At 47.6% G+C, this 13244-nt stretch overlaps 1 protein-coding gene across 1 annotated transcript in view; it reads left to right on the forward strand.

Moving 5' to 3' along the window:
* The first annotated feature begins 383 nt into the window (after positions 1–383).
* The window catches only part of AHCYL2 (adenosylhomocysteinase like 2), a 205250-nt gene continuing 192389 nt past the window's right edge, over positions 384–13244 (forward strand). The window contains exon 1 of the mRNA XM_082256714.1: positions 384–751. Within this exon, the coding sequence (XP_082112840.1) occupies positions 491–751 (261 nt within the window). The 5' untranslated portion in view covers positions 384–490. The remainder of the gene's footprint in view (positions 752–13244) is intronic.

The following is a 13244-nucleotide window of genomic DNA, read 5'->3' on the forward strand; positions in this document are numbered from 1 at the left end:
CACTGAAACATTGCCATTCTTATCACATACTGAGGCCATTCATTTATTTACACAGCCGCCCATACACTAACCAGCATGAGAGTTGGCCTATGCCACTATAGCACTCCTCACACCCATTCCCACTGCTAATAAAGATCATTGAAACGGTAAATCCCCGCCCCTGATCGCCATCCTCATCACTAGCACCGCAAAGCCTGTCGGGTATGGTAGTCAGTTTTCACCTCTCCGGATACACGGGACTCAGACGCGCACTACATTTCCCGGCATGCCACTGCAGATAGGGAGCCGCGCGCACAGCATGCAGAGACTTGTGGTCTTTTGGCCGCGCATGCCTGCGCCCACACTGTGGAGGGAACTACACTTCCCATGACGCACTGCGAGGGAGGGGCGTGCCGAGGCGCAAGGTGGGGGCGTTCCCAGCGGCTGCCGGCAGCGTGCTAGTGTTTGTGTGCATCAGGAGGTAGCCGAGGTTCCCGCATCAGAGCTCGCAATGTCCGTACAGCTGGTCACCGCGAAGATGGCAGACGTGGAGATGAAGGAGGACAAGCCGAGTGACGGGGCCCCGCTGGTCTCCGCTGCCATGGCCGAACCGGACAACAACTCGGCCGCCCCTCCGCTCAGCCAGCCGGTGAAGGGGCTTCCCGCCTCCGCTATGAAGAGAAGTGACCCGGCGCAGCGCCCGAGAGAGGTGGGAGAAGGTGCGGGGAGCCCGGAGGGTGCAGTCAGCGAGGCTCCAAGGACCGTCAAGAAGGTAATGTTCCCCGGCTCCCCCGGTACCTGTCCGCTGACGTCAGCCGTGTGTATGTCAATGTCACCCCATCCTCTGTCCTGTGTAGTGTGTCCTCCCAGCCGGGGATGTGTCCGGAGAGGAGGGCCTGTCTTCCCCTCGTCCTCCTCCGCCGCTTTTCTAATGGGGGCCGGGGGACTATTTTTCCTCCATCCTCCAGCGGCGGGAGGGGACGGCGCAGTTGCTATGGAGTGATGTGCACACAGGTGAGCGCCGACCCTCTCCGCAGATCACTCCGTCTCTTCCTTCTAGCCTCCTATTGGTCCAGGGACAGCCCGGCTCTCATTGGTTCAGGTTGTCTTGGTTAGTGGGCTCTACTGGAAAATGTATTAAGGAGAGACGCAGAGTGAATGTCAGTCTATGTGTCAGAGCACACGGGTGACCTTGAGATGTCCTGTCTATACAGACCACCATTACAGGGAATAGAGGGATTAAAGGTTGATTATAAGTGGAGGTTGGCCAGTGGGTGGTCTGGGGATGGGAGGGGGACAGGTGAGGGGTCCTGAGACCGGTGAGCGGTCCAGGGATGGGAGGGGGATAGGTGAGCGGTCCAGGGATGGGAGGGGGATAGGTGAGCGGTCCAGGGATGGGAGGGGGATAGGTGAGCGGTCCAGGGATGGGATGGGGATAGGTGAGCGGACCGGGGATGGGAGGAGGATAGGTGAGCGGACCGAGGATGGGAGGGGGATAGGTGAGCGGACCGAGGATGGAAGGGGGATAGGTGAGCGGACCGAGGATGGAAGGGGGATAGGTGAGCGGACCGAGGATGGAAGGGGGATAGGTGAGCGGACCGAGGATGGAAGGGGGATAGGTGAGCGGACCGAGGATGGAAGGGGGATAGGTGAGCGGACCGAGGATGGAAGGGGGATAGGTGAGCAGACCGAGGATGGAAGGGGGATAGGTGAGCGGACCGAGGATGGAAGGGGTATAGGTGAGCGGACCGAGGATGGGAGGGGGATAGGTGAGCGGACCGAGGATGGAAGGGGGATAGGTGAGCGGACCGAGGATGGAAGGGGGATAGGTGAGCGGACCGAGGATGGAAGGGGGATAGGTGAGCGGACCGAGGATGGAAGGGGGATAGGTGAGCGGACCGAGGATGGGAGGGGGATAGGTGAGCGGACCGTGGATGGGAGGGGGATAGGTGAGCGGACCGTGGATGGGAGGGGGATAGGTGAGCGGACCGAGGATGGGAGGGGGATAGGTGAGCGGACCGAGGATGGGAGGGGGATAGGTGAGCGGACCGTGGATGGGAGGGGGATAGGTGAGCGGACCGTGGATGGGAGGGGGATAGGTGAGCGGACCGAGGATGGGAGGGGGATAGGTGAGCGGACCGAGGATGGGAGGGGGATAGGTGAGCGGACCGTGGATGGGAGGGGGATAGGTGAGCGGACCGTGGATGGGAGGGGGATAGGTGAGCGGACCGTGGATGGGAGGGGGATAGGTGAGCGGACCGTGGATGGGAGGGGGATAGGTGAGCGGACCGTGGATGGGAGGGGGATAGGTGAGCGGACCGTGGATGGGAGGGGGATAGGTGAGCGGACCGTGGATGGGAGGGGGATAGGTGAGCGGACCGTGGATGGGAGGGGGATAGGTGAGCGGACCGTGGCTGGGAGGGGGATAGGTGAGCGGACCGAGGATGGGAGGGGGATAGGTGAGCGGACCGAGGATGGGAGGGGGATAGGTGAGCGGACCGCGGATGGGAGGGGGATAGGTGAGCGGACCGTGGATGGGAGGGGGATAGGTGAGCGGACCGTGGATGGGAGGGGGATAGGTGAGCGGACCGAGGATGGGAGGGGGATAGGTGAGCGGACCGTGGATGGGAGGGGGATAGGTGAGCGGACCGTGGATGGGAGGGGGATAGGTGAGCGGACCGAGGATGGGAGGGGGATAGGTGAGCGGACCGAGGATGGGAGGGGGATAGGTGAGCGGTCTGGGGACCTTGGGATGTCCTGTCGATACCGACCACCATTACAGGGACATAGTGATTAAAGGCTGATCATAAGTGGAGGGGGACCGGTGAGCGGTCCAGGGATGTTATCTTCTCATTCAGACCATCAACATCCTCTGGCTCAGATCTTATGAATGATCAGGCAATGGACCGCTGCAGGATTGGTTATTACAGGTAAAGGTCAGGAGTTAGGAGCTGTCATTGGCGTTTGCTTAGGGCACTTTCACACTGGTTCATTTCAAAACTGCTGGCAAAATGCCAATGCGTTAAGGGAGCATTTTTGCAGTGTTATTTTTTTTAAAGGACGTGCACCAAGAACAGCCCCAAAAACCCTCCTCCCTATTGAAAAGGACAGGGAACTGCAACAAAAACGTACCCACCAAGTGTAAATAGAGCGCTTTTGCAGTGTGCGTTTTTTTTTTAAAGACGTTCACTAAAAACTGCACCAAAAGTGCTTAGTGGGGACATTTTTATGCATTTTTCATTCATTTTAATAGGTAGGAGCGTTTTTGGGGCTGTTTTTCTTAACTCCCCAAACATGCTCCAAAAATGCCGCAAGAAGAGAGAATTGCCTCGATAACAGTTGAGAATTCCTGCAAGCTGTTTTCCAGCCGTTGTCAGCACTACCATTTTTCCCTGCAGCCACTGCTAACACGGGATCATGTGACATTGGACTAAAAATAGGGAAGTATTCCAGCAGCAGTACAGGGACTTCCCATCTTGTTACAAAATTGAATTGGGCTTTAAGGTAGCCATACACTGACTTCTCTTAGTGGGTTAAATTTGAGCTACATACAGCTAGCATAAGAGAGCCCCTTCACCTAGTCTATAGGAAGTAGCATTTGCAGTATACATGCATCAAGTCTCCTGGGACGCACCGTAATGGGCACAAACTGTGTCTTGTCTTCCCTGTCAAAGTAAATGGAAGGTTTTAGGCATTTTCCACGTTTGTACATTTTTGCACAATTAAATGCCTGTGAAACTGCACAGAAGACAAAATCGCAAAGTTTGCCTTTTCTCGTTAAAACAATTACTCATTTACAGCATACCTGTTCCCAGGGTTGTGACTCAAAGTATTTACCCAAGTTGCAGCCAGACATCTAGCATTTTTTTTTTAAAATGTATCTACACCAGGAAACTTACTATTCTAAATGTCTCATCCCAATTTTGTGTACAACATTAACTAAACATTTTGTGTAAATCAGCAGCTCCAAATACTGTAGCTGCTGTAAAATAAGGACACTTAACCTGTCCAGGGATCCCGTGATGTCGTCACCCCTATCCAATTTGTCAGTCGGCTTTGGGTGCAGGCACCGACATCTTCACTAAGGGAAACAGGAAGCCTGTTTCCTACTGTACATGTGTGAGTAGCTCTTTCTGAATGGTCCTGTGGTCTTCTGGTACCCATGTCTCCCAGAAGGCAGTGGGGGGGGCAGACATTTTAGTAGATCGCCATATAGTGATCCTACCCAGGAGTGGGTACCTGGTTTTGACGGGTATCCGCTCCGCCTCCTCTCCCCCTCAAAAAAGTGCCAAATGTATCAGTGAGGGTGGTGCGGACAAGCAGAACTTCCCCATTTGGGTGGAGCCCCGCTTTAAAATTGAATTCCAGCTCTACCTTAGCTGCACTTAAGGCTGTCCCCTCCCTCCATAACACCTATGCTTACTAACCTGTGTAAGAAAGATTTGTAGACTTACCTATTTTCAGCCTGCTCCGGTCACTTGATCTCCTGTGTCAACTGGAGAGGAGCGTGTGCTTCACGATGACTAGTACTGGTGATGTAATCCATAGGTTTCCATGGACCATCCATTGTCGGTGCTCGCTACTCTCTCCTTAAGCGACACTGACTGGCACAGGGGAGCCAGATCACATGACCAGACTGGAGTGGCTTGATAATAGGTAAGTATATACATCTTTCTTACATAGGTTAGTCAGCATAGGTGTTAGGATGGGGGAGGGTACAGTTTTAAAAGTAGTTGGGGGTTAAACTGGCATTCCACTTTAAAACCAACATAAAGAGCATACCAAATCAAAACTATGTTCATGGAATGTGACTGGACCCTAAAAACCTCCCTCAATTTTTATTTTCTGAGAGAAGCCAGGAGGTGCTACTTCCATTCTGCAAATACTAGTTGCCTGGCTGTCAAGCTGACTGATTTGTGTCACTTAGTTACTGACATGGAGCAAGTATCCACATTGAGAAACGTGCCTTAGAAAAAAAAGACCTCCAGGGGCGTGGTGTCACCGCTGACAGGGCTTCCATCATCACCTGGTCTTCCTTCCGGGTTTGAGTGTTCCAGCCGTCTGATTGGCTGAGCTGCAAAGACAGTGACACGGAGCTCTGAAGGGACAGCACAGGTATGCCATTCCTTCAGAGCGCATTTGCCAGTGATGTCACTATCTGCATGCAGTGCGAATATTTTCTAAACAGTGCAAGTTTAGGAGATATTCACTGTACCTACAGGGAAGCCTTATTATAGGGAGATGACAGTGATTATTGCTAGTGGCTTTACTAACTTGGTGCAGTCAGCCTGCCCATACATGGTTAGAATCTCGTCTGGTTCCTGCTGAACCGGCAGAGATTCCAACAGTCTATGGCCGGCCTTAGAGGATTGACACCAAGGTCAGTTAGCAGTGCTCTACAGACCAATTTTCTGCAGGAAAGGTGACAAATCAACAATCTTTGTGACATTATATTTGTTTATAGAGAATTTCCAGACAACAAGTGAAACTATTTATTTAGCGGTTATTGTATTTCAGCCCCCTGCAGGTTTGCTGAAATGAGAATGTTACTTGTTTTACCTTAATCTGAGTTCTGTAATCCTCTGTAGTTACAGCACACGTAGACTACCTCACAGTCAGTAAAATGTACTTTTTATGTACAAGTCTGTGCAATGTAAAATCCTCTCAGCAACTTTGAATTGTGGAGACAAACATAGTACTGATGATTTTTTTATTCTACTTCAGACTTTGTCAATGTAAGAGGCAGCAGTGGGTGTTCCAGCATTCTGGAACCCCCAGATTACTAACAAAATGAATGTATTGAACTGGTGCATACTAGCAGTGCTAGTACTAAGTAGGAAGGCTCCCTGGATGTATCTCGGGCTTTATGTTCAATTGTGGTAGAAGTGAAATTTTAATGGCACACTTTTAAAGCATTTTTCCCAATTCCATCATACAATCCTCCTGTAGACCTAACTACGATGTGGTGCAGAAGGCCTGCCGGATTGGATAATTGGGTAGGCTCTCATATTACAGCTTTGGTAAAGCTTAGTACACCCTACTGAATGAAAAATAAACTGAAGAGCTCAGGAGGAGTTGCTGTACTAACTATGCAATGTTAGTACAGTGATTTCTTCTTCTGAGCTATTGTGTTCTCACAAAGGCACGGCCCCCCTGCCAAAACACTCTGGTCTGCGCATTCAGTCATTGATTGAGAGCCGATCAGCAGACATTTTTGGTCATGCCCGTTTGGCAGAAGCCGGCTCAGCTGCCATACATAGGGACCGAATGTCGGCCGGGTTCTATTGATGCCGCCCAATATTCAGCCTGCGTGTCTTGGCTTAAATCTAAAGGCGCTTGTACAGTCAGTGTCCAATTGGTGAACAGTCTGGACTGTAGGCACTCTTCTCACACACACTACAAAGCAATACTGTTGTCATAGATGCAGTACAGGTGGTCCCTGGGTTACAAACATCCGACTTATAAACGGAGGGAGACAACCAAGTGAGAGGAAATCTACCCCTAGGAAGGGAAATGTACTCCTGTAAGATGTACCATGGGAAAAAGGTGTCTCCACTGAAGCTTTATCGACAATCCTTTCCACAACAACCCAGAACTTTCAAAACCAATTGTCATAGGAACGGAAAATGAGATAAAGTATTCTGAACAGGGGCACATGGCAAAAAAAAAATGTTACATGGGTGTTGTTGTTATCCAAAAAATTTGACTGGAGCTACACTTAAAAAATTTACCTGTTCTGACTTACAAACTCAATGTAACCACCTCTTGACCACCCGCCGCAGTTTTTTCTCTGATTATTTCACAAGCCCATCCCCCCCCCCCCCATACCCACACAGTTAGAAAACACTCCCCTAGGCTCACATTTAACCCTTTGATCACCCCTATGTTAACCCCATTCCCTGCCAGTCATTATTACAGTAACAGTGCATATTTTTAGCACTGATTTCTGATAGTGATGTCATTGGTCCACCCCAAAAGTGTAAAAAAATTTCAGGGTCCAATCTGTCTGCTGCAATGTTGCAGTTCTGCTAAAAATCGCAGATTGTCACCATTACTAGTAAGTAAATAAAAATGACAAATCTTTCCCTTAGCTTGTAGACGCAATAACTTTTGCGCAAAACATATTTTTGGTTAAAAAAAAAAAATTGGATCGGAATACAAATTGGCCTAAAAGGATGAAAACATTTTTTTTTTTTGGGGAATGTTGTATAGCAGAATGTGAAAAATAGTTTTTTTTTTTTTTTTTTTTTTTCAGAATTGTCGCTTTTTTTTTTATAGCGCAAGAAATAAATATCGCACAGGTGATCAAATACCGCCAAAAGAAAGCTATATTTGGGGGGGAAAAAAGACTTCATTTTTATTTCGATAGTGTCGCAAGACCAAACAATTTTCAGTTAAAGTAACGCAGTGCCGAAGCGCAAAAAAATGACCTGGTCATTAAGGGGGCAAATTTTTCCGGTCCAGAACTGGTAAGAACAAATCTACAGACCCTATCTTGTTCGTAACTCAGGGACCGCCTGTGTGCTGTTGGCATTGTCCTGCTGAAATATGCAAGGCCTTCCCTGAAAAAGTAACTGTCTGGTTTGGAGCACAAAAAACTCTAAAACCTGGATGTATCTTCCAGCATTGATGGTGCATTTCCAGATATGAAAGCTGCCCAGCCTATACATACTAATGCACCCCCATATCATCATAGAAGCAGGCTTTTAAACTGTGTGCTGATGAGCCCGAAGGTCCCTCACTTTAGCTCAGATGATGCGCTTCCCATGGTGCCAAAAAAGAATCACATTTTTTGATTCGTCTGACTACAGAACAGTATTCCACTTTGCAACAGACCATTTTAAATAAGCTTTGGTCCAGAGAAGACTGGCATTCCTGGATCATTTTCCGATCTTCTTTGAACGGTAGGGCTTTACCTTGCATTTTTTGAATGAAATGGTAAACTGTGTTCAGTCAGTGGATTTTGGAAGTATTCCTGAGCTCATGCAGTGATGTCAATCTTAGAATTATGCCTGTTTTTAATGCAGTGCCGTCATGGGCATTCGACATTTGGTTTCTTGTTGCATGTGCACAGAGATCTCTCTAGGTTCTGGAATCTTTTGATATCATATACTGTAGATTATATATTTAAATTCTCTGCAATTTATACTTTGAGGAAAATTATTTTGAAATTGTTTGACAATTTTTAGAAGCAGTTTTTTATGTTGGGGAACCTCTGCCCATCTTTACTTCTGAGTCTCTGACTCTTCACACAAGACATTTAGCCCCATACACTGGAGTCCAGTGACCAGTGTCAGCAGATTCTTGTATTTGAAATGATAGATGCATGCGGATAGCGGCGGCCGCTCAGCCTGTACAAAGTATTGACAGGCTAACTGGTGTTGTCACTAGCTGCACATCTGTGGTTAGGGACAGGCGTGAGCCTGGACACAGCCAGATGTTTCGCTGCTGGAATACCCATCCGTAACTGCGGGTAACCACTTGGTGTGCAGCTACATGTGAATAGTTATATTACTAGTCTCATAGGTCTCCTAATAAAGATCTGTACATTTGCCACTGCTTGTTAATGTCATTAAATTGTCACTGTCATTTGATGCTGGAGGAGTGCAGCAACAGAGTTGGTGCTCTTGGCTATCCAAAGACCATGACCCTGTATTGCTTTGATTTAGTAGCTTTCCACTTATGGCCTTGCAAAAGGACTTCCACTGGTGCTGAATTAATTTAGATGTAGAGAACTGTGTGGAAAAGAGGGAACTGATAGTGGAATGACAATCATTAGTAATATTGATGGCTATTCTGAATGTTTTTTATTTGTTGTAAGCTGCGTGATGGCATGTGCTAATAAGCTAGAGTTTTATAAACCTAAAACTAAATTTACATTTCAGATGCATCAAAGTAAAGAGTGTGCAAAGTTATGCAGTATGTATGTATTTAGAAAGCAGCCATAGCCTATGTAGAGGCCAACATATACCGTCCAGAAGGACTGTTACTCTTTGTGATTGCAGTCGTCTCGTTGCAGAGGTTTGACAGCCTCCCACCAAGTTAGACCTTTAGCTCTGCATTCTGCAGCTCTGTTGATTTAATTACCCCGGTATCCATTACATTCAGAAAGTCTGGGTAGCTTCAAGTCCCTGGCATCTTTCATAATGTGCTAAGAGTAGATCTTGGGTGGCATATAGAGTATATTTGTAAAGGCAGGTTAGGTTTACCCATTTAATTGTTTCAGTTGCTCATCTAAAACCGTGATCAACCTAAACCTGTACAAATTGTCATTCGAAAATCAACCTTTTTATGTCATTTCCTCTTTCTTTACTTTTGATTTGAAGTGAACATTCAGGCTGTGGCTTTATGCACATGGACATTATAGGCATCCAACTTAAATTGTGAGTGTATTTAACTGCTGGGTTTGCTGGTGTCCAGTTAGCTTTATGATCTGTTTAGACTGAAGAGCTAAAAATGAATCTTAACAAATACATAAAAGCAGGGCTAGACAAACCCCTGGCTGCATTGGCGACTAGAATTAGCGATCTGACACCTGGGCTGCACTACAAGAGATGTCTTGTCCCTGTGCGCCCCCCCCATGGAAGTGCGGACTAAGCTGCAGCGCCAGCCGGTAATTAAGGCGGCAGCTTTGCGGACTTCTGTAGTGAGACGCTTCTATCAGTGAACTGGCGCCCTCTTTAGGTGGTGTGACAACCAGTCACTAACATTGCTGAGTGTTTCCCCTGCCTGCCCAGCTCCTTCCCAAGAGGAGAAGAGACTGAAGTTGTTGCGGGCTTCATCGGGCACCCTCAGCTTAATGGTAAGTGGGAGTGTGGGGCGGTTGGTTGGAACAGCCCCAGTTCTATTCACACCCTCACAAAAGATATCCTCTCCCTGCCATGCCACAGTCACACAGCGAAGGCCCTTTTCACACGGGCTGTCTGATCAGGTCCACCTGTCAGTTTTTCAGGCAGACCGGATCGGACCCTTCATTCTCCTCTATGGAGCGGCGGATGTCTGCTGACAACAGCCGCCATCCGAACTTATTCGCCAAAAACACAGGATGGTGGTCCCATTTTCCATCCGTCCGGCAGAGCGAATCAGATGGCATCGGATGGAAATGGACAGGCAGTCAATTTCCATCTGATTGCCCCATAGAGAAGAGCTGGACTGTCAGTGTTTGCTCTGCATAGCGGAGTGGACAGGACCTGTCATCCGCCTGCTCAGCTTGGATTAGCAGAGAAATCCCCGCTGAGCAAGCTTATTCCGCTTAGCAGAAGTGCCCGAATGAAAGGTGGCATGAGTTACTGGTTTACCTATCGCACCCACCTTGCTGCACTATCCTTCCCTAGTGAGCCACTGCCAACAAGCCAAGTACTGTACACACAGGCCGAATGCCAGGCAACATTGCCCACTTCAAAAAAAAAAACTGGCCGCCATTTGGCTCAAGTGTATGGCAGCCGGTTCAACAGAAGCCAGCCATTCGGCATGCAGGGAAAAAAAAAACTGGCTCCTAACTTTTTAGCTAGCTCCTAGATTCCAAGCAAATTTGTCAAGCCCTGCAGTAAAGGGAAATAGGCTATACAGTACATTTATTGGATTTGTTTGCCCAGCTTTGAACATCAGGTATTTTTTGTTTTGTTTACCGATACCACATATGTTTTTTGCTTGAGGAAGTAATTTACACAATAATGTAATGGCCTAAAGTGTCTCAATGACATCTTGATTCCAAAGAGTTTTAGGCACAGGTGTTGATTGGGGCAAGCTAGATATGTGGTTGTGTGATTAGGGATTTGCTGTTTGTATACCACCTAAACTTTTTGCGCCAGGAAACAATGGGTTATTGTATTTTATGTACGTGCTATAAGGAATGTCCTTTAGTTGAATGAAAAGCTATTGTATTTGTAATTAGTAGTGATTATCCATGGTACTTGTAACAGCTCTCTGGGACAGTGCTGTAGATGGATTTGTAAGTTTCCTTTTAATAAACATATCAGACATAGGTTGTGTATATAGATAGATCCACATCATCATAACTACAGTGATCGACCAATATCGGTTTTTCATTGCTGATACCGATATTTTGCCGATCGCATATCGGTATCGGCTGATATTTTCTCACACGTAAAAATTACCCCAAAAAAACCACAAAATACGACAGAAATCTCAATGTTAAAAATGTTAATACTGTAAAGATTAACATGTTTATTAAGTGCTCGTTCTTCACACCATAACTGCATAAAAACTGATATGAAAACTTCAATTCCAGGGACATTTGCTTTGCATTTCACATCCTGATTGTGCATTAATGCATAAAACTGTTGCACTGCAGTAACATATTGCAGTGTGTGAGTCCACTACTGCGGCACTTTTATCATAAAAGTGCTGCAGTAGTGGACTCACACACTGCAATATGTTACTGCAGTGCAGTCAGTGCAAAACAGCTAGAAAAAAAGCTAGGCAACAGCTACACAAAATACACACACATACAGAGTGGATTGGATGGACTGGAGTCAGTGGAAGAGGTCTACCTCTGCAGTAAGGCACTGACTGCAACTAATGCAGTGCAGTCAGTGAAAAACTGCTAGAAAAAGAGCAAGGCAACAGCTACACAATGTCAGTGGATTGGACTGGAGTCAGTGGAGGACTACCCTCTGCAGTAAGGCACTGACTGCAACTAATACAGTTCAGCTAGGCAACAGCTAGACAGTGGATTGGAGTCACTCAGTGGACTACCTCTGCAGTAGGGCACTCACTGCAACTACAGCAGTCAGTGCAAAACTGCTAGAAAAAAAGGTAGGCAACAGTTAGACAGTGGATTGGAGAGAAGTGGAGTGGACACTACTCTTTTCAATACTCCCAGTTAAGTAGAACAATATTATAATGCAGAAAGCAGAACATTTCAGCATGTCCATGGTCACCTGTTAAAGGTATTCTGTTTTGTTCAAACAATGCTGCAACTTCGTAAACATGCTCAGGATTGGAGGACAGGAGCCGAGAGAGAGAGGTATCTTCTAGCATGGGAAGCAAGTCTTTTTTTTCTCCACCACTGAAGAGGATGACTTCTGTCAATTACGGCTTCTTTCAAATAGAGATTAAGTTCATCATCCAGGCTCATCGTTGCAGATTCAGAGGAAATTGAATCCTCCGCGTGAGGCCCCAATAAAACACAGAAAATGTCCTGATCAATTTGACGACGAAGCAGATTCTCTTCTGTTTCTTGATGTATTTTTGGACATTTGTCTGTTTTTTCAGCATGCTGCTCTTCATAAAAGTAGTGTTCTGGACTTTTCTTTTGGGCAGGAACCTCCTGCACCTGCAGGTCTTCTGTCAGCCATTGTTTCGCCTTAGCCAATACATCAGAAGAGAAAGCATGGTTCTTGTATTGAGGATTCAAAAGACCTGCAAGCACAACATGTTTAACCACCTCCCACCCGGGCCATTGTAGATATACGGCCGGGTGGGAGTCTCGTCCTTCTGAATGGACGTTCCAGAACGTCCTTTAGAAGGAGAGAGATCACGCCGCCGCGGGCACGCGCAGCGGCGCGATCTCGATGTGCCTGTGTCCCTCGGACACAGAGCAACATCATTCGGCAGGAGGGCCCTGTGATTGGCCCTCCTGATCACATGACGGCTGTGTCCAATCACAGCCGTCATGTAATGTAAATAGAGCCGTTGTAACGGCTTCGATCTCTTCTCCTCCTGACAGATCCTGTCAGTGAGGAGAAGAGGGATGATCGGTGCTGCTGCAGGGGGGGTCTGTGCTAGTAATCAGAACATTGATTACCAGTGCAGCCCTGGGGGGGGGGGGAGGGGTGCCACTAAGCCACCAGGGATGCCCACCATGGCCACCAGGGATGGCAAGCGGGGCTCAGAGAGCCCCCCCAGTGCCCTCCCTATCAGTGTTGCCCACCAATGCCATCTATCAGTGCTGCCCACCAGTGCCGTTGCCATCTATCAGTGCCGCCCACCAGTGCCCATTATTGCCCACCAGTGCTGCCTATCAGTGCCCCCCATCAGTGCCGCCAATCAGTGCCCATCAGTGCTGCCTATCAGTGCCCACCAATGCTGCATATCAGTGCTATCTATCAGTGCCACATATCAGCGCTGCATATCAGTGCCCATCAGTGCTGCATATCAGTGCCACCCCATCAGTGCCTGTCAGTGCGGCATCATCAGTGCTCATTAGTGCAGGAAAAATATTTATTTACAAAATTTTATAACCTAAACAAAACTTTTTTTTTTTTTTTTTTCCAAACTTTTCCGTCTTTTTTTTTTTTTTT

This window comes from Pelophylax lessonae (assembly GCF_965119305.1).
Source record: "Pelophylax lessonae genome assembly, chromosome: 4".
Classification (NCBI taxonomy): domain Eukaryota; kingdom Metazoa; phylum Chordata; class Amphibia; order Anura; family Ranidae; genus Pelophylax; species Pelophylax lessonae.